Here is a 23,626-nt window from a genome sequence, read left to right on the forward strand (position 1 = left end):
TAACAATATTAATCACGAGATAAAATTATTTTGAAAAATATTAAAATTCTTTTCAGAAATTCAATTATTTTGAAGAAGAATTATTAAACTTAAAAAATAAATAATTTATTAAATAATTGAATGTTTATTAAAATTTGTCATAACAAATTTTAATAAAATTTTTAAGAATAATTACATTTTTCGAGAAATTTGATTAAAATATTGTATCAAAAATAATTAAAATCCTGCGATGCGTTTTATTATTCATGAAATTAATTAAAATCATCCCAAAAATTTTATTAAAATTTTTCTAAAATAATTAGATTTCGAAAAAGAATTTTATTATTTATAAAGATACTTGATATTTTGGCAAGAGTTTTTTATCATAATTGAATTTCTGCGAACAATTTTATTATTTATATAAATAATTGAATTCTTGAAAAGAATTGTGTTAAATTTTTTTAAATAATTAAATCCTTGCGACGAATTTTATAAAAATCTTTTTTAAATAATTGATATTTTTCGAAAAATTTTATGAAATTTTTTATTTTTAATAATTGAATTCCTATGAAAAATTTATTATTTATGAAAATAATTGCATTATTTCGAAGAAATTTATTAAAAATTTTGTAAATAATTGAATTCCTGTGAAATTTTGCCAAGAATTTTATTAAAATTTTTTTTAAATAATTGAATTTTGATAAAGAATTTTATTATTTATAAAGATATTTGAAATTTTATTTAATCATAAACGGGTTTAAATAAATAAGCCCTTTCGTACAGAAGTACTTAATGTAATTAGCATACAGTGCATACGGTAAATTAATTATTTAAATTATAATTTTGACAAAAATTTTTTTTTAAATTTTTAAACATAATTTAATTTTTGCGAAGAATTTTATTACTTTTGAAAATAATTTAATTCTTTCTAGAATTTTATTCAAGTTTATAAAAATTATTGAATTTCGGTGAAGAATTTTATTATTTATAAAAATAATTGAATTCTTGAAAAAAACTTCTTTGTTCAATTTTTTTTAAATAATTGAATTCTTGCGATGAATTTTATAAAAATCTTTTTAAGTAATTAATATTTTTCGAAAAATTTTCTGAAATTTTGTATTTTAAGTAATTGAATTCCTGTGAAAATTTTATTGCTTATGAAAATAATTGAATTTTTTCGAAGAAATTTATTAAAAATTTTGTAAATAATTGAATTCCTGTGAAATTTTGCCAAGAATTTTATTAAAATTTTTTTTAAATAATTGAATTTCGATGAAGAATTTCATTATTTATAAAGATAATTGAAATTTTGACTTGAATTTTTAAACATTTTTGAAAATAATATGAATTTCTGGAATGATTTGTAACTTTTCGAAAATTAAATTTTTTTTTAGTATTTTTAACTAAAATTCTTCCATTAATCTAGTATTTATGAAAATTGTAAAAGTTATTCGTTAAATAATTTATAAGTCATAATTTTATGATACTTTTTGAAAAATGAAGTTATTTAAAAAGAAATTATTGGCAGAAATAGAAAAAATTGAAGGTTTTGTATTAAAATTCCTGGTAATTTCATAGTTTGCGAGGCAAAAAAAAACATCAAAATTCAGAGTTTTCTCATTAATTTTCAAAAATTCAATTTATTTTTCCAGTACTTTTATTAAAAATCCCTGACTTTTCCCTGAATTCCCTGACCTGTGGCAACCCTGATCATGGTTTTAACTGACAATCAGTGACGGAATTTTAATTCTGAATCAGTTAAAAATAACTGGTTTTCAGTGAAAAAATAACTGATTTTCAGTAAAAAAAATAACTTAAAAATTAGTTAAACTTGACTATTTGAATCAGTCAAAAAAAAATTTACTGAAACATCAGTTATTTTTAACTAATTGTCAGTAGAAATATAACAATTTGAATTAGTGACTGACTTTTTGCTTCTAAATCAGTTATTTTTAAGTGATTCATATTTAGAGAGGAAATAAAACTTTGGATTTTATGAATTTTCTAAATATAAATATATCTATTTATTGTATCGATGTGACTGACCTTTCCCCAGTATCGTGATGGTAAGACCTGCCCGCGAGTTAAATCAAGATTTAATCGAATAATTCAGTTAGAGTCTAATGGCGTGGAATAATTTATTACGCTGAATTCAAGGGTTGGAGGGAATTTGAGGGGTGATTGAGAATGGCTTGAACTTTCGTGGACTATTAAGCCGACCTGTACATTCGTTGACTCTGTGGTTACTGTTATATTCCATATACCCTACAACCTATATCTATGAAATCGAGTAAGAGCAGATATTTGTGAAAGCTTCTCTCTCTCGCTATGGTGGTTGTTGGATCGTTTCGCAACCTATGAAGATCCTCAAAACCATTAAGATCGTAAAGACGAGTTATGATCAACCAGCTTACAACGAATATCAAATCAGAGTCACATCCACAAATTTATTAGTCTTTACAAGCAACATATTCATGAATATCTTAAATTAATTAAATCTTGTATCAAACTTGCGTCGTATATCCATTAATTGTATAATATCACACCTAACAGTTATTTTTCCATTAAAGATTAAATTAATCTCATTTAAATAGAACCTAAGCGTCTATAATTGTAAAGCAGGTTATTCCCTTTAAGATTGTAATTACATTTCCCTTTCTCCAGTTTACATTACAGTTCTTATGTTATTAGCGAGGAAATATCAGATCCAATTATATCTGGTAATTCAGGCTCGTTTACTTTCATTCTGTAGAGCAAATCCCACAATAGTCGGTGAATTGTAAAGGACTACTGGTTTTATCCTCTTAAATTTTCTTCATTGGATAAAAAGCGTATTTTCACTTTTGGTAATTCGCACAAAAGTATAATAAAAAATAAAAAAAAATTACCCGAAAAAACAATTTGATTTTATTCACTCTTGCGGCTGAAGTTTTGTGACTGACAGAAGACTATTATTCTAAAGCAAAGTAGAAGTGAATACTATAAATATACCTACGTGATGTATGTATAGAGAATGAGAAATTGAATAGAAACACAAATAACTGAATTCATGGTACCAATCACTAGGCACCGTCAGTTCTTATCAGTTTTTGTCTGACGAATGCTTGATGCACTCTCTCGGCGCTTAATGTAAAACGAATATCAGCGAATAGTACGAAATACGAATGGAGTGTTACTTGTGGACAAAAGGCACGATTTACAGAACTGATAAGGTATCCCCGATGGTACCATTGTTGATGGAGAGGACAATAGTGCCTGGCGAATGAACTCTATAGACACCTTTACCTCCGGGTCCAATCGCAAAATATAATTGGAAACTGAGAACACGAAATTCGGACTAGAGAAATTCCCTTCTATTTCCTACATGTATACATGATTAAATTACGATCCATTTAGACTGTTTTGTGTACACAGAATGGTTTGATTTTCCTAACACAATTTAAGCCAACGAATACAAATATGTAATAACGAAATTGTAACTGTTTATTTGCAGTTGTCAATTACATTAAGACATTGTCAATTAGCATAACTAACATAAAATTAAGAATGGTAATTATTCCATTTTTCAATATTTTAGTTTCATTTTTATTCAGTTTCTAAAACATAGAGTCCTGTCTGACTGAAAATGAATATTATTACTTATAAATCAGGGTTGCCACAGGTCAGGGAAAAGTCAGGGATTTTTAGTAAAAGTACTGGAAAAATAAATTGAATTTTTGAAAATTAATGAGAAAACTCTGAATTTTGATGTTTTTTTTTGCCTCGCAAACTATGAAATTACCAGGAATTTTAATACAAAACCTTCAATTTTTTCTATTTCTGCCAATAATTTCTTTTTAAATAACTTCATTTTTCAAAAAGTATCATAAAATTATGACTTATAAATTATTTAATGAATAACTTTTACAATTTTCATAAATACTAGATTGATGGAAGAATTTTAGTTAAAATTACTAAAAAAAAATTAATTTTCGAAAAGTTACAAATCATTCCAGAAATTCAAATTATTTTCAAAAATTATAAAAATTCTTCGCAGAATTTCAATTATATTTAAAAATTAAAAAAAATTCTCGTCAAAATTTCAATTATCTTTATAAATAATGAAATTCTTTATCGAAATTCAATTATTTTTAAAAATTTTAATAAAATTCTTGGCAAAATTTCACAGGAATTCAATTATTTACAAAATTTTTAATAAATTTCTTCGAAATAATTCAATTATTTTCATAAATAATAAATTTTTCATAGGAATTCAATTATTAAAAATAAAAAATTTCATAAAATTTTCGAAAAATATCAATTATTTAAAAAAGATTTTTATAAAATTCGTCGCAAGAATTCAATTATTTAAAAAAAATTGAACAAAGAAGTTTTTTTCAAGAATTCAATTATTTTTATAAATAATAAAATTCTTCACCGAAATTCAATTATGATAAAAAACTCTTGCCAAAATATCAAGTATCTTTATAAATAATAAAATTCTTTTTCGAAATCCAATTATTTTAGAAATAATTATTCTTAAAAATTTTATTAAAATTTGTTATGACAAATTGTAATAAACATTCAATTATTTAATAAATTATTTATTTTTTAATTTTAATAATTGAATTCTTCTAGAATTTTCTAATAAAAATTGATTTAAAAATGAATTACCGAATAATCGATTTATTATTTATGAAAATAATTGAATTATTGCAACGAATTTTATTACATTTTTTTGAGAAATTTTACTACTTGTAAAAATAATTAAATTCTTGTGAAGGATTTTATTAGGGTTTTAGTAAATAATTAACTTTTTTTTGAAAAATTTTATGGTAATTTAAATTATTATAAAACATGAAGAAGGAGATCACTCCGAGTCTTCGACTCGGAGTGATCGCCTTCTTCATGTTTTGTAATAATATTCTTATAAGTTGTTGAATTTTATAAAGGTTTGAATTTGAATGTTTTGAAAAATTTTAATTCCTACAGAAGAATTATAATGATTAAATATTTATTTAAAAAAGAAGTTATTGATTTTTTTTGAATAATTTGACAATTAAAGAATATTTGTAAATAAATGTAATAGAACATTTTTTTAAGTATCTAATAATTTTTAGAGTGAATCAGAATATTCTTTACGGTCAGGGAAAAAGTGGAAATTTTGTCTGGAAATCAGGGAAAAGTCAGGGAAAAATAAAATTAAATATTTGTGGCAACCCTGATAATACTTTTGTCTGATATACAGTGACTTTTATTATTTTAAAAAGTACTGAAATTTAAATATTCTGTCTGAATATAAATATGATTATTACGCATTAAAATACGCATTTATTTAGATATAAATATATGTCTCACTTTAATTAATTTTTACTACTTATTTTAAAATGTACTTAAATTATAATGTTCTGTCTGACTGAAAAAGTCTCTTACTACTTGTAATACTTTTGTCTGACATAATTGGACTTTTTTTACTTTTTTAAAATAGGTACTTATTAAAATTTTCTGTCTTGCTGAAAATGACTATAACTCCTTAAAATAATTAGTCTGACAAAAATTAATTGTTACTACTTATTTTGAAAAGTTCTCGAATAGAAATGTTCTGCCTGACTGTAAACAACTTTTACTACTTAAAACACATACTCTTCTCGGACATACATGACTTTTTTTACTTCTTTTAAAATTTACTTGAATTAAAATGTTTCGTTTAACTGAAAATTACTATAACTACTTATAATACATTTACCTGCATTAAATTGACTTTTACTACTTATGTTGAAAAGTACTCGAATTGAAATGTTCTGTCTGCCTAAAAATTACTGTTACTCCTTAAAATAGGTTTGTCTGCCATTAGTTGACTTTTACTACTTCTTTTAAAAAGTACCTATTTGAATTAAAATGTTCTGTCTGACTGAAAATTACTAATACAACTTATAATTCTTTCGCCTGACGTAAATTGACTTTTACTACATATTTTAAAAAGGAAATTAATTAAAATGTTCTGTCCTACTGAAAATGACTAATACTACTTATAATTCGTTTGTATGACGTAAATTCACTTTCACTACTTCGTTTGTCTTTTACTAGATTTAAAATATTTTGTCCGACTAATAATGATTTTATTTCTATTTAAAATACCTTTGTCTGGCATAAAATGACTTTTTCTACTTATTTTGAAAAGTACTCGAATAAAAATGTTCTACCTGACTGTAAAAAACTATTACTACCTACTTAAAACACATACTTTTGTCTCACATAAATGACTTTTTCTACTTCTTTTAAAATTTACTTGAATTAAAATTTTTTGTTTGACTGAAAATTACTATAACTACTTACAATACTTTTACCTGCAGTAATTTAACTTATACTACTTATGTTGAAAAGTACTCAATATTATTAAAATGTTCTGTCAAACAGAAAATGGCAGTACTAATTATAATTATTTTGTCTGACATATATTGACATTTTCTACTTCTTTTGAATTGTACTCGTAAAAAATGTTCTGTCTGACTGAAAATGACTATTACTACTTAAAATACATTCTTTTGTTGGACATAAATTGACATTTTTATATATATTTTAAAAAGAACTTGAAGTAAAATATTGTGCCTGACTGAAAATGACTGTATTACTACTATAATAATACTTCTGTCTAGCAAAAATGGACTTTTTATACTTATTTTGAAAAGTACTTTAATTAAGCAGTTATGTCTACTGCCCGTGTAGAAATCACCATGCTATGCCTAAAATGATTATTGGCCCTAGCTTGGACCTAACTTGGCAACCCCTTTTTATATATCCTGGTCTGGTCCTAACTTGGTACTAGCTAGGAGATCCAGTTATGACTTAGAAAAATTTTTAGGAAAATAAAGTGTCAAAATTGATACATGAAAAACATGTAAAAATTGATAAATATTCTCAATTAATATTTATAAAATTAATTGATAATCATATTTGTTTAAACAATTTATTGTTTGACATAAATCAGAAAATTATACAAATACTATAAAATAAAGTTAATTTATTAATTTATTAATTCAGCAATTGTTTAAACAAATAATTGTTATTTACTAACTTTTTACACAATCAACCTAGAAACTAGCAGTTTTTTCTAATTTTGCAATAAGTAAATACTCAGATTAGTTAATTGCAAAATTTTAAAAGACTACAAGTGTCTAGACGCTTTATTGTCTTAAGAATTAATAAATAACAACAATTTTTTGTTTAAACAAATGCTGAATTGTTAAAATTATAAATTATCTTCATATTTCACTACTCAAGTGTAATAATTGCGAAGTTAGATAAAAAACTGCAAATTTTTAAGTAATTTGTTACAAAAGTTAATAAAACAGCAAAATTTATTTATTTATTTAAACAGATACAGACTGCAATATAATTATCATTAGTAAAATATATTTCTAATTTCGTTCGCTGATTTTAAGTTTCGTTTAAGTTGGTGCTAAACACTAAGAGATATTGCAATTCGAATGTGGGCTGACCCACCCAGGTCCAACCCAGGACCTACCTGGGCTTCCTAGTTTCATTAGCAAAAATTTCTAAGTCTAAGTCTAAAAAATTTTTTGCAACAAAAAATTAATGCTTAAAATGATTTAGAATAATGAGAAACGTGTTTTTAACATAAATTTTTTTGACATTTTTTTAAAAAGTGGATCACCCGCTTAATTAATTAGGAAAAATTTCCAAGTCCAAAAGACGAATATTTTTTTTAGACCAAGAAATTAATGTTAAAAATGATTGAGAACAATGAAAAACCTGTTTTTAACGAAAATGTATAGATATTTTTTTTCTTGATATAATATAAAAATATTAATTTTTGAATTTTTATATTTGGATATTATTTTATTATTATTGTCGTTGTTAAACTATTTTTTTTATTTATTATCGTGTATTAGTGTCAATAATTACTATATTGAATCATCAAAAGCAAGTCCACAAGTCACTGACAATAAAAATTTTGATCCCAACTAGTTTCATTAGCATAGTGGTTAGGGCGTTAGTCTCGTAGTCCGTAGGTCGTAGGTTCGATTCCCGCGTGCGTTAGATTTTATTTACTTCTTAGGTTTGCGTTTATTCCGATTTTTCTGCATTGTATTCGTATAAGTATACAATTTAATGATTATATATATACTGTAAAATAATTTAATTAACAAATTTCTAATTTTTTTATAATTTTTAATGTATATATTAGAGGAATATATATTAATCTCTACATATACTGACATTATTTATGAATTCGCTTTTGGTCATCATTTAATTAAAGAAAAATAATAATTAATTAAAACTAATACTTATTAATAATTTAGGTTATTTCTTTAGCAAATATTATAAACTAATTAAAATTATAATAAAATATATAAATAAACCACAGGTGTCTGGAAGGAAGAAAAAGTTTGCCTACGATGCCAAAACAATTCATTGTTACCCTCTGGTTCCTTAGCACCCTCTGAAAAGAGAAAACTTAACCCGAAAATCGATTAAAAAGTTTTTTAAAAACAAAAAATTCAAATTTTTAACTTTTCTTTTATTTGGTTAACGATTTTTGATAACATCTATTTACATATATGTGGGCAATTTCACGTCAGATTTCAGTTTACATTTTCAATTTTGAAAAAATTTGATTTTTGAAAAGTAGACTTTTTTTCAATGGTCTACAACTCGAAAATTATTGGACTTACAAAAATTTCGTTGAGACAAAAAAAGTTTAGTTATCCTTCAACTTTTAAATGTTGTTACAAAACAAATTTTTTTAAAAAAATAAAAAATTATATAAACAAATTAATTTTTTTTAAATTTGGACGTTTTAAAAAAATTTAAAGAAAAACATAGCTGGCAATGATAAAAATAGTTTGCAAAATGTTTCAGAGTGTTCTTCTTGAATTTGATGTGTTAAAATAAATTTTTAATTTTATCGTGCAAGTTTTATGCGCTCTGCACTGTGCACGTTTTTTGAAAAAATTAAAATTTTTCAAAATCCATACGATTGATTATTTATTATCGTAAGAAAAGCATACATAAAATTTGGCAACGAAAAATAATAAAAAATGTAGAATTAGTTGAATTTTTTAAAAACTACTAGTAAAATTTGTGCCATTCAAAAATAACCATTTCTAGGGGTATCAAAATTTTGTTTACATTTTTTCACTACCTGAAATCATATTACACTATAGAAGATTAATAAAAGTAATTTTTAACTGATTTACAATTTTTATTTATTTTTCAAAAACTTTGATTTTTAAAAAAAATAAAAATTTTTTGAAAAATAAAATTTTTTTGAAAAATACAAAATTTTTGAAAATCCATATGATTGATTGTTCAGAATTATGAATAAGTATATATAAAAATTAGCAATGAAAGTTATTAAAAATTACAAGAGTAGTTCAAATTTTTATTTTTTGAAAATTTTGCACAGTGCAGCGTGCGTAAAATTTGCACGCCGAGTTTAAAAATTTATTTTAACCCAACTAATAATTGTTTAATTGTTTTTGTAATTGTTTTGGCCAAATTTAAAATGTGAACTGAAATCTGACTTGAAATTGCCCACATATGTGTAAATAGATGTTATCAAAAATCGTTAACTAAATAAAAGAAAAGTTAAAAATTTGAATTTTTTGTTTTTAAAAAACTTTTTAATCGATTGTATCTAGAAAATTAAACCCTGTAAACACACACATAAATAACAATTATCAAAATAATTTAAAAATAATTTTTGCTCCTTAAAAACAATTTTTTCTGAAAAAAATTCCAAATCACCCCTATAAAGGGGTGTTTTTTCCATAAATGAACAGCTACGATTTTCGGGTTAAGTTTTCTCTTTTCAGAGGGTGCTAAGGAACCAGTGGGTAACAATGAATTGTTTTGGCATCGTAGGCAATCTTTTTTTTCCTTCCAGACACCTGTGAAACTGGTCATAACTAGGCTCCCAAGTTAGGACCAGGCTAGAATCGCATCACCAGCCATTGTTGGTCCAACCTACACTGCCAACCTAGGACCAAGCTATTAACAGGGCAAAATAGGTAGGACCTGGCTAGGACCAATTTTCATTTTCCACACGGGTGGTTCAAAATGACCATTACTACTTAAAATACTTTTGTCTGACGTAAATTGATTTTTATTACGTATTTTAAGAAATACTAGAATAAAAATGTTCTGTCTGACTGTAAATGACCATTACTATTTATTTTTTTACAGAAACTTCCTATTAAAGTGTTTCCACAAATGTACAATATAAAGATAAGTAAACAATATAAAATAGTGCTCATATATGACAGTAAGGTGGTGTTAGCAATTCTAATTAAGATAATACTTGAACCGATTTTCCACTGGAGCGTCGTATATAAAAGTCAGGGTCGAGTATTGCGGTGGTAACTCGCCCTTTCGTTCACGACTTCGTATAATAATGTCTCCCTTGAGTTTCCGTGACTCGTGAGTTTCTCTCGACTGGGGTCGTTTCGTTGATGGAAGTAATTAAAATAATGGACGCGACACTCGGCTGTATCGTTTAAGAAAATGTGAGAAAAACTGCACGCCGATATTGCAATCTGGTCATTAACGAAACACTTTAACTCTATACGATATATACACAAATTTGCGCCATTTTGTTTTACATTTAGTTTTAACTTTAAATTACTTTGGCGGTAATTTATCATCACACGTGAAACGTTTTCTTGCACTTAACTGAAAATTAAGTATATCATGAATTTAAAAATTTATTATTGAAATTCTTCTGAAATTAGTTGCATTTTTAAATATCCTATATATTTAATTAACTATTAAAAATATTGGATTTATAGAAGAATTTTAATTAAAAACACTAAAATTAATTGAATTTTGAAGAAGTTACAAATGAATGAAGAAATTTCATTATTTTCAAAACTAATAAAATTTTTCTCAAAAATTCAATTATATTGAAAATTTTTTAAAAATTCTCGTCAAAATTTCAATTATCTTTATAAATATTCAAATTCTTCTCTGAAATTCAAATATTTAGAAAAATTTTAATTCCAGTGTTCTTTTAACACCTCACGATCCATAAATTTCGTAAGACATTTAGGGTGGAGGGGGAGTCTAGCTAGTTCTTACGAACAATAGAAAAAATGGCGCTAATGTATGTAAAATATCTTTCGTGGGAGGGGGTAAAATTTTCCAAAAAAATATCTTACGTAATTTATGATCGAAATTTATTTATTCTGTACTATTTAAGGAAATGAAAATAATTTATAACATTTCGTGTCAAATTGAAAAATCTTTTGTCACTGTTAATGAAGGATGGAAATTATTTCTAGTCTTCTAAAGATTTTAATGAAAAGTTTTAGGAGAAAGTATATGTGTGTTGGTGTTGTGGTATACAAAACTTTGTCATTTCCGGAATCTCTGTTACATTTGTGTTGAAAGTCGTATCGTTGCGTTGGCGGAAATTGTGGAAAAGACACGACACTGCGGACAGTTTTAAGGAACGCCAACTTCCGCTTTCTCTGACATTTGCATCACCTAAATTACGATACTGCATGTTGAATACCTTAAATAAGCTCGCATTCGAAAAAAAGTAAATTAATATCTTCTTTTTAAAATATTAACTTACTTTAAAAAAAAAACACTTTTTATTTATTTGGATATTGAATACTGCCTTTAAAATGCGATTTAGAAAATGTTTATAGGTTCTTATATTTTAAGATAGAAAGTAGAAAAAAATATCGGACAATTTGAACAAATTTGATCGATTAATTTTTTTTCTAAAGTATAAGAAATAAAATGTTTGTCAAAAAGCGAATCTAATATAGAGTTGCGTACGGTACAAATATTCATGTACGAAACCCTAAAAAGTAGAAAAATATTTTCTATTTTCAATGTTTTATTAAATTATGTGACTAAAGTCAATTATCTACACGGTATATGAACGAGTTTACGATTCTATAGAAAATTTCTTTCCAACATACCTATGTAAATTTTTCATTCACTACTGCCGTTGGTTCTAGTTTTGGAAAAAAACATTCCACTCACGTTTTTATTGTAACACATTCATGAAATTCAGGAACAATTGATACAAATTTCGCTTCTATTACTTTCAATATATATATAAGGAATTTTCAATTTACTTTTTTAATATATTGGAACAACTCTTTTTAAAATCAAGCAATTAGGTTTTATTTAAAATTCTATATATGCCACATTCAAAAAATAGACATCATGATACTGATTTAAAAACTTATAAGAAAAATATCAAGTGAAATCAAATGATAATTTTATTTTACTTTTCCATTATTTTTTTTCCATCTTATCGAAATTTCTTTTACCCACTCGAAAAGACACTGAGCGGATTTCGCAAATGGATTCTCCTTCCGCCTCGTTTCGATGCGAATCGGGAAGCATAAAAATGAAAACGAGAAGAAATGCTGCGACAGAGGGCTTATAGTTGGATATTTTTCGAAATTCCATGTATACTCATTTTCATTTTCTTCTCGGGTATATATTGTTTTTTAAATTTAAATTGTCATTTTCAATTGACATGTGATGGGTCTATAAAAATTGCGCATTCTTAAAAGGGGGAAAATTTGGAATGTTATTTTTATTAATACTGCGATGATACATATATTTATTTTCATATAATAATAAATTCTTTTTTCTTTCTTCATTTCTGATATGGATCAAGTTATAGAGATTATGTTTCGCATCTCCAATTATTTCCCCAGAGAAAACGATTCTGTGGGGTGAAGGCGAAATTGTGAAAATTTAATTAAGGTCTCGGATCGATGGAATGCACAACACAAAAAGTTTTAAATACAAGCAGTTGATATTTTAATTTCTAACATTATTAATTTTTATAATAATATTTTTCCTCCAGTCACTTTGGATAAAAATTTTGATAACAATATTTCATTCATATGAGTGATTCTTCACGGAGTGGTAACTTTTAACTACGGTAACTTTTTTTGACTCACTTTTTATTCAAAGTCAAATTTTATTCGAAATAAAAAATAACACCAAAATGGATTATTTTAATCTTTTTTGGTGTTAATTTATTCTGCAACGCTTACTAATACCTACATTTGTCTGACGTAAATTGACTTTCACTACTTATTTAAAAAATTATTTGAATAAAAATCTTCAGTATGACTGAAAAGTAATATTACTACTAACAATTCTTTTGTCTGTCGTACATTGAATTTTTTTTCTTCTTTTGACGTTCACTCGAATTAGAATGTGTTGTAATATTTTAATTTAAGGAATTTTTAACTAAAATTGACTATTACCTTAAAATACGTTTAGCTGACATTAAATAACATTTACTACTCGAATTAAAATATTATATCTGACTAAAAATGACTGTTACTCCCTAAACTAAGTTTGTCTGACATTAATTGACTTTAACTACTTATTTAAAAAAGGATTTGAATTAAAATGATTTTTGTCTGACTGAAAACGACTAAAACTACTTATAATTTGTTTGTCTGACGTAAATTGACTTTTACTACTTATTTTAAAAAGATCTAAAATTAAAATGTTCAGTATGACTGAAAATGAATATAAAAACTTAAAATATTATTGTCTAACAAAAATTGGTTGTTACTACTTATTTTAAAAAGTACTCAAATTAAAATGTTCTGTCTGATTGTAAATGACATTAACTACTCATTTCTGTCTGAATAAAAATGACATTTTTCTGACATTAATTAACTTTATCTACATATTTTAAAAAGATCTCGAATTAAAATTTTATGTCTGACTATGAATGAATGTTACTACTTATACTTTTTTCTGACAAATTGACATTTTCTACTTATTTTAAAATGTACACGCATAAAAATGTTCTGTCTGACTAAAAATGACATTTTTTTTAGTTAATTAACTTTATCTACTTATTTTAAAAAGTGTTTTAAATAAAATGTTCTGTCTGAAAATGACTAATACTACTCACAATTGTTTTAACAAGCGTAAATTACCCTTTACTACTTATTTTAAAAAGAACTTAACTTAAAATAATCTGTCTGACTTTCAATGAATATAACTACTTAAAATAAATTTTTTTTCTTCGTCACAAATTGACTTTCTATATTTTTATTATTATTATTATTATTATTATTATTATTATTATTATTATTATTATTATTATTATTATTATTATTATTATTATTATTATTATTACTAGGGCATTATTATCACTTTTATATTAAAATAAAATGATTTAAAAGTCTATTTTTACATTTAAAAAAGATTTTGTGAATCTTTTTTATTTTAAAAATTAAAAAATTATAAGACAGTATTAATAACAAAAAATGCAACCTTATTTATAAAGAATTGTTTGTTATTTGTTAATTAAAATTTAATTCTTTCAAGCAAATATTAAATTTCAGAAATTTAAATAAAATTAATTTTTCAGCATCTATAATTTTTATCTATCTATATTAATAAAATCAGACTTTTGTCTGTACATTGCACGAAATTAATTTTTTCTAGCATAATTTATTTATTTGAACAACGGAGAATCCAAAAATGGTAATAGAAAATTTCCTGTCTGTATGTATGTATGTATGTGTGTGTGTATGTATGTATGTCCGCAAAATTTTGTTCGCGTATAACTTGAAAACGTCTTGACCGATTGAAGTAAAATTTAGCAATCTTTTAGGTATTGGTCTAACTTAAAATATTAGCTATATTTGAATAAAAAATATTAAGCTGAACAAAAGTTATAAAATTTTCAAAAAATTCAAAAAATTTTTTTTTTTAATTTTTGCAGATTGGCATAAATTTTTTAATTTATTAATAATATAAATGATTTTAAAGATATATAACAATAAATTAAATTAAAAAATAGGTAATATTAATATGAAAAAAAATTATGAATTTTCCAAAAAATTCGAAATTTTTTTTTTAATTTTGACAGATTGCTGTAAATTAATCAGTTATGACTTTTGTAAGATATATATAAACAATAAATTTACAGATTTTAAACATATTAATTAGAACGGAAGGTATTCAATTTTTTCAAAAAAATTATAATAATGGAAAATTTCCAAATTTTATATTTTTTAATGTATATTTTTTAAACTTTCTGTAATTAAATATTGCGTGTTATTTAGTTATATTTTAGCATAATTTTGAAAAAAATACTGTCCTTAATTAAAAGATGGAAGTAAGTATAAAAATGTTTTTAATATCAAAAAATTGAAAAATTGTAATTAACAGACCAATTACTATCAAAATTGATACTGCAGGAATTTAAGAATACCTGTGATATGATACTTGCATTATGATACTGGGATAAAACTTAGATAGTAAAAAGTTTTGTTATTTTAATTCTAGATTTAACTTTTAGGGATGTTTTGAGCATTGTCAAGGCAAAAGTTAAACAAGGTGTCTATTATTATTTTTGTTTAACAAACTATCCGGTTTTCCCAGCTTTGTCCAAATTTTTCCAGGTGTATCTTTTCTCATCAAATATAAATTTTCTTGATAAGAATTAACAATAAATAAAACTACAAATGGCTACAAAAATTCACTTATTTTATGAAAATACTCTTCGACGGGTTTTTGTTTTTACTAATACTTTTAACAGGGGTTCTACCAACTGGAAAAACGGGAAATATGCAGGAATTTAATTTAATCGGGAAAACTGTGAATTTAGCCTGCAATATAGGTCTTATTTTAGATTTTATCAATTATAATACAATTAGTTTGAATTTGACTTCAGTATAACTCCAAAAACTGATGGAAATTTTGGATTAACTTATAATACAATAATTAAATTTCTACAAATAATTGACAAACATTGTTCTCTGCATTTTAATTAATTAAAAATAAATTATTTGGTGATAAAAAGTCAATCACTGATTTAAAATAGTAATATTTTTCTAATGAAATAGTTAATGGTAGCTACTATTATGTTAAAATGAATGAAATATTAATTATTGCGATAAAAATTAAAAACTTAAATTCTACATTTAGAAGCATTGTAATAATTTTTTCTATTTTAGTGGCGCAAAATTAATGTAATAACTAAATTTTAAAATAAATTGAAAAAATTGTAACTATGGTAACGCCTAAAAATTAATAGGATAAATTTAATTTTTTTGTCGGACATAAATATAGACTTTTTCACTTTATTTTAAAAAATACTCTAATTAAAATGTTCTGTTTGATTAAAAATGACATTTGCCTGACATTAATTAACTTTATCTACTTATTTTATAAAGATCTCGAATTAAAATCTTCTGTCTCATTTAAATTGACGTTTTCTACTTCTTTTGAAATGTACTCGAATAAAAATGTTCTTTCTGACTAAAAATTACTAGTACTCCTTAAAGTTCGTTTGTCTGACGTAAATTGACTTTTACTACTTATTTTAAAAAGTACTTTAATTATAATATTCTGTCTGACTTTGAATGACTATTACTACTTAAAATTCATTCCTTACTCGGAGATAAATTGACTTTTTTTTACATATTTTGAAAAGAACTTGAATTAAAATATATTATGTCCGACTATGAATGAATGTTACTACTTATACTTTTTTCTGACAAAAACTGACTTTTTATTCTTATTTTAAAATTTACTGAAAATAAAATGTTCTGTCTATCTCAAAATGACTATTATTATAAGTCTATTAATAATACTTTTGTCTGACATAAAGTGACTTTTTCTACTTATTTTGAAAAGTTTTGAAAATAAAATGTTCCGTCTGACTGAAAATGATTAATACAACTTATAATTTTTTTGTCAAGCGTAAATTGACTTTTACGACTTATTTTGAAAAGTAATAACAGTAGTACCAATATTCCAGACATAGTCGAATGTTAGAATTAAGCCAGTAGTATAAGTCAAGGAATTGGTCTGACAGATCAATCTAATAATAAATATCATATTTATTCCAGAAATAAATATCATCAATTTTATATAATTCCACTTATAACAAATAATAGTAATATTTTATCAGTAGTATAATTTTTTTTCGTCGGACAATTTCAAGAGTCCAGCCTGTCTTACTAATTATTTTCTATATTATTATTCCGGAAAGAAAAAATTTTCTTCTTGAAAATAATTTAAACTCGATATTACACTTTCCTCCTGTCTATTTATGAGAGCTTATTAATTTTTGCAAGAAGATTATTATTTTCTTTGAAAATTTTTTCTACGCCTGCAAGTTTCTAAAAGTGAAAATAACTGTACTTTATGTACTGATTTTCTACCTTTCCGGGCTCACGTATTCATTAAACTTTTTACATGGTTTCATTTTCAACCACCCTAACTTTTTTTTGTGCTAAACATGGCGCAATATAACTCTCACGAGGAAATGAGGAAGTTGTATATGTAGACGAAACTTATTAATCATTGACATATGAAAAAAAAAACAATTACTTTTCCCAATAACATGATTTATTTAGTCGTGTCAACAGATGGCAATTTTAATATTTATTAAATAAATCGCAATTTCTGGGAAATGTGCGCAAAGTGCAATTTATACATTTTTAAAGAGAATAAATTATTTCGAATATAAGGTGTATTATTTAATAATTCATCATTTTAGTTTATTTAAAAATTATAAGTGAAATTATGTAATACCTTTGAATTGATTTTAATTGCTTTAGAGAATGATTATTTAATATCCAATAATGTCAATTACATGTGAACTGTGAATGTTTCGCCTCTTGCATAATAAACAATCCGATATTAAATTGTAACATCACATTGATTTCCTTTATATACATTAATTTTAGATCGTCCCTCCATTTACCATGTTCATTAGTTTTCTTCTCTTATGTCTCTTAAAAATTAATAAACTTGGAATGTTGTTAAAATTTTATGCAAATAAAATTGAACTGAAAAAAAATTAAACTGAAAAAAAATGGTAAAATCAGTCTCAATTAATTTATGATCTTTAAAATATAAGCTTTTTAAAGTTTTTTTTGCTTTTGCTCTGACATTCTTTACTTATTTGAAATGTACTCGAATAAAAATTTTCTGTCTGACTAAAAATGACATTTTCTTAACCTTAATTAACTTTATCTACATATTTTAAAAAGATCTCGAATTAATATTTTTTGGCTGACTGAAAATAAATATTACTACTTATAATACCTTTGGCTGACATAAATTGACATTTTCTACTTATTTTGAGATGTACTCGAATAAAAATGTTCTGACTGACTGAAAATGACATTTTTCTGACATTAATTAACATTATCTACTTATTTTAAAAAGTATTTCAACTAAAATGTTCTGTCTGACTAAAAATGATTAATACTACTTATAATTTTTTTGTCTGGCTTAAATTGACTTTTTCTACTTATTTTAAAAAGAACTCGAATTAAAATATTCTGTCTGGCATTTTTTTATTCGACACAAATTGACTTTTTATATTATTATTATTTATACGTTTATATTAAAATAAAATTATTTTTAAGTCTATATTTTTACATTTAAAGAAGATTTTGTGAATCTTTTTTATTTTAAAAATTAAAAAATTATAAAACAGTATTAATAATAAAAAATGCAACTTTGTTTATAAAGAATTCTTTATTAATTAATTACTCAGTTAGTTGTTAATTAAAACTTAATTCTTTTAAACAAATATTAAATTTAAGGAAATTTGATAAAATTAATTTTTAAGGATCTGCAATTTTTATTTTATGTTGAAATGAATGAAATATTTATAAATTACTATTTGTAATAAAAATTAAAAACTTAAATTCTACATTTAGAAGCATTGTAATAATTTTTTCTATTTTAGTGGCGCAAAATTAATGTCATAAATAAATTTAAAAAATTTTAAATATATTTGAAAAAATTTTAACTACGGTAACATGATATTTACTTAAAAAAATTTAATTTTACTTTTGCTCATACTTTTTCAGCTTTCCCAAATTTTTAAAACTTTGTAAATTTTTAAAGATTGATTAATAGTAAAATTTATTTTAAAAAGACCATAAAAAGATCATAAAAATTACCTAAAAAATCGATTTGTCTCAGCCCATAATTTTCTAGCTTTTAGACATACTTTCATTTTCACTCTTCAAATAACTGATTATTTATGTCTATTATCATTTAAATATTTACTTGAATCAAATAGTTTTTATTGAATTCAAATAAATTGTGTTTGAACCAATAATTTCAAGTATTTGAAACAAATACTTGAAAATTTAATTCATTTAATTGAGTTGAATAAAAGTTTGCAAATTGCAAATAAAATGCAAAATTCAAGTAAATATTTATTTGATGATAAACAAATAATCGGTTGTTTAAATCGAATAAATTTTTTTCATAGTGAATTATATTAGAATGGAAAAGTATTAAATTTTTTTGGAAAGAAAAATATTCAGAACTACAAAAGCTCATGTAGAATCATTCTTCTGGTGTAAATCTGACCGCAAAAATTTTGCAGACAAAGTCTTGTTCTTGGTAGAAATATTTTTCCGTCGCAACATTCCCCAAATAATTGTTACTTTTTGTTTAAAAAGGAACATTGTTTCTTCCTGTAGGGAATGTTAATTTTTTATCTTAGTCTTTTATACGATTTAAAAAATAATTTTGTTTTAAATTTTGAAAATTACTTTAAAATTTTTAAAATAAATTTTCATTTTAAAAATTAATTTTAACGTTAAAAATTAATTTTTATTTTAAAAATTAATTTTAACATTAAAACTAATTTTTAAAATAAATTTTCATTTTAAAAATTAATTTTAACGTTAAAAATAAATCTTCGTTTTAAAAATTAATGTTAACGTTAAAAATAAATTTTCATTTTCAAAATTAATTGTAACGTTAAAAATTAATGTTCATTTTCAAAATTAATTTTATATTTCAAAATAATTAAGAATTAATTTTAATAATTAATTAAAATTTTTACTGGTAAAATTTGAAAAGTATCTCTTACTAATTGCTTCGTGTTTTGTTTTACAGGAATGTTGAGGATTATTCGCGGGAACATGAGGATGCGTCACGCAATATTCAACAGTACCTGTCAAATCCAATAAATGCATATTTATTGGTAAAAAGATTAACCACTGATTGGAAAAGAGTGGAAGAATTATTAACACAAGACGTTGTAAATGCTTTTGTTGCAAACATTACCAGTTCACGGAGCGACTTGAAATTTCCGACAGACGAGGATCTTAATGGTGCTGCAGTCGCTTTAATGAGGTTACAAGACACTTACAAGCTGGAAACAGCTCAAGTTGCAAAGGGCGTTCTCAATGGGGTTCAATATAGTACCGGATTATCAGGTAAATTGTTTTTAACGTTAAATGCAATTTTCAATTACAGTTAATTTCCTATTTCGTCAGAATAAAAATTTTTTCATTATTTATTCCAATAAAGGATTTAATAGCATGCAATTTTATAAAATTATTTTTCATTTTTTAGCAATTTATTCTATTTTCACTTTTATGAAGAAAATTAAAGTGGAAATTTAATTTTTATTTGCTTCTTTCTTAGAGCTGTTTTATTCGCAGTTTTTTAATAAATTTTTAATAAAAGCAGGTTTTATTCTGACGAAATGTCTAATTTTTTGTGTATTTTCTTAATCAGTAGTAAAAACAAGGTTCTGTCAGACATAATATGCAATTTTTCGTACTTTTTCAAAATCAGTAATGAAAACAAGTTTAAATTTAACGTAAACAAAATTTAAAAAAAAAATTATGTCATATATTGCAATAATTTCTCGTACTTTTTTCAACTATTTACAATTAGTAGTGGAAACAAGTTTTAGTCAGACATGATACTCATTTTATGGTACTTTTCCTAAATCCCAGTTCTATCTCCGGACCCAGTTGAGTCTCCATCAATTTTTTTTTATTAAATTAAAGGTGAATTCATAAGGAATCCAAATGTGTTAATAACATTTCTCTCAAAAATTTAAACAAACATTTTTTTATTTAAAAATTAATTATTTTTAATTAACTTTATTTGCATTTTAAAGTACATACTGTAAAAAATTTGTAAATTTCATAAAAATCCATAAACAATATTCCGAGATATTAGAATTTTAAAAAATTAATTTTAAAATTCAAAATGGCGTATCTTCAACAATTATGAATTTTTAAAAAAAATTTATTCTTTTGTTTGCCTTAAATTGACTTTTACTACTTATTTTGAAAAGTATTTAAATCAAAATGTTTTGTCTGACTGTAAATGACTAGTACTACTTAACATTATTTTATTTATGGCAATGTTTCAAATCACAGTAAAACGTGAGGTGTTAAAATAACACCAGAATGGATTAAAATAATCTGCAACAAGTTAATCCCTCTAGGATTAAATTAACACCAGAAAGGATTAAAATAATCTATTTTGGTGTTATTTTTAACTGTGAATGAAATTTTACCTTAAATAAAACACCAAAGTCAACGATTTGTAAAAATTCAACGAATTTAGTTTCTCCAGAGAGAATAGTAAGTTAGTAAGTTACTAACTTTCTAACTAACTTAGAAACATAGCTGCTAAATTCAATTGTGTTCAAAAATTTTTAAAAATTCTCGTCAAAATTTCAATTCTCTTTATAAATAATAAAATTCTTCTCTGATATTCAATTATTTTACAGAATTTTAATCAAATTTTTGTCAAAAATTCAATTATTTTCAAAAGTTTTCTAAAATTCAATGATTTTCAATATCTACTATTTGAATAAAATTTTCCAAAAGAATTCCATTATTAAAAAAAATTTAAATAAAATTCTACGCAAACATTCAATTATTTTCATAAATAATAAAATTTTTTATAGGAATTTAATTATTTACAAATTTTTTTTTAATTTTCTTCGCAATAATTCAATTATTTTCATAAATAATAACTTTTTTACAGGGATTAAATTATTTTTATAAATAATAAAATTCTTCGAGGAATTCAATTATTTTCATAAATAATAAAACTCATTGCAGAATTTCAATTATTTTTAATGCAATTTTAATCAAATTTCTCGAAAAATTTAATTATTCTAAAAAATTTTATGAAAATTCGCCCAAAGAATTTAATGATTTAAAAAATTTGTTGATAACATTTTTTATGAGAATTTAATTTCAAGAAACATGAAATTAATAAATTATTTATTTTTGTATTTAAATAATTGAATTCTCGTAGAATGTACTAATAAAAATGGTTTGAAAAATGAATTTCAGTTAAAATTTTAGATTATAATTAAATATATTACAAGCATTATAACGTGGATTTTTAGAAATAATTAAATTTTGAAAAAGTTTAAAATTACAATCATTGAAATTCTTAATTTTTCATATTTTTGACAAACAATTCTGTAGAATTAATTCTTTTTAAAAGTTGAATAAGATTTTTATTGAAATTATTTCAAGTTATTATTTTCCAATATATATATTTAATTGCAGAATTTTGGAATAATTGAAATTTTGTAAAATTGAAATGTAAACGGATGAATTTGAAAATTCTCAAAGAACTTTTTTAAGAATTATTAAAAATAATGGATTTATTGAAGAATTTTAGTTAAAAACACTAGAAACAAATTTAATTTTAGGCAAGTTACAAATTATTGCAGAAATTTAATTATTTTCAAGAGTAGTAAAATTCTTCTGAAGGATTAAATTATTTTTACTAATAATAAAACTCATCGTAGCGTTTCAATTATTTTTCATACAATTATAATTGAATTTCTTGAAAAAAGTAATATTATGTTTATGCAAGTTTGAATAAAATTCGACAAAAGAATTCAATTATTTAAAAATTTGTTAATAAAATTCTTTATGAGAATTGAATTTTGAGAAGCATTCAATTATTCAATAAATTATTTACTTTTGCATTTAAATAATTAAATTCTTGTAGAATTTTCTAATAAAAATTGATTTTCATTTATCATAAAAATGAATTTCAGTTAAAATTTTAGATTATAATTGAATATTAAAAGCAATAAGGTAAAAGTACCAATTATGAGACGCTGTTTAAGCTAAACTAAATTTCTATGATAAATTTCTTGGAATCGGGAGTGTTAATATGAATAATTAGGGTATAGATTGAAAGATTGATATGTTATGAATAATATTTAGACCCTAAAATGGTTATTTTTCATGAAATAAAAATAATATTAATTAAATTATGAAACTCTGCACTGCACTAATTATGGGACTATGATTTCTGTATGTACGGGTGTCCCATAATGAATGTTCCTATTATGAGACATTTATTTAATTCAATAAGTAATTAGAATTCTATTGACTTATCTTAATAATTTGAATATTAATTATAAAGAATAAAACACAATAAACAAATCCTGGTTTAAAAAATAATTATAAAACTAATTTTTCTGGTAGAAAATTAATGCGAAAAAACTGAAAATATTTGAGGTTATGTTTGCTGTATATTTCCTGTGTGTCTCATAATAGGGATAGCAAATAATAAGTGCACCTAATGTGGGACGGTAGTCTGACGAAAAACTTGGCTTACCTTAATTTAAAAGCTAAAATGCAAATAAACATTTCTTATTAAATTAAATGCTATACACAAATAATTATTCTTTTAACGTGTAAAATTTTTTGAAATAAGTAGAAATTTCTTATGACCAATTTTAATTGCATTTATTTTATTTTTTGTAATACTGTCTCATAATAGGGACAAAATTGTAAATTGTCCCATAATTGGGACCTTTACCTTATAGCGTGAATTTTTAGAAATAATTGAATTTTGAAATTAATTTTTT

At 23.5% G+C, this 23,626-nt stretch overlaps 1 protein-coding gene across 2 annotated transcripts in view; it reads left to right on the forward strand.

Moving 5' to 3' along the window:
- The window catches only part of LOC122511517 (prolyl 4-hydroxylase subunit alpha-1), a 379,541-nt gene that overhangs the window by 326,253 nt on the left and 29,662 nt on the right, over positions 1 to 23,626 (forward strand). For both annotated transcript variants that reach the window (XM_043626826.1, XM_043626816.1), the window contains one exon: positions 19,870 to 20,192. In XM_043626826.1, coding sequence (XP_043482761.1) covers positions 19,870 to 20,192 — 323 coding nt within the window. The remainder of the gene's footprint in view (positions 1 to 19,869; positions 20,193 to 23,626) is intronic.

Source organism: Leptopilina heterotoma, unplaced genomic scaffold (assembly GCF_015476425.1).
Source record: "Leptopilina heterotoma isolate Lh14 unplaced genomic scaffold, ASM1547642v1 Lhet_121, whole genome shotgun sequence".
Lineage (NCBI taxonomy): Eukaryota > Metazoa > Arthropoda > Insecta > Hymenoptera > Figitidae > Leptopilina > Leptopilina heterotoma.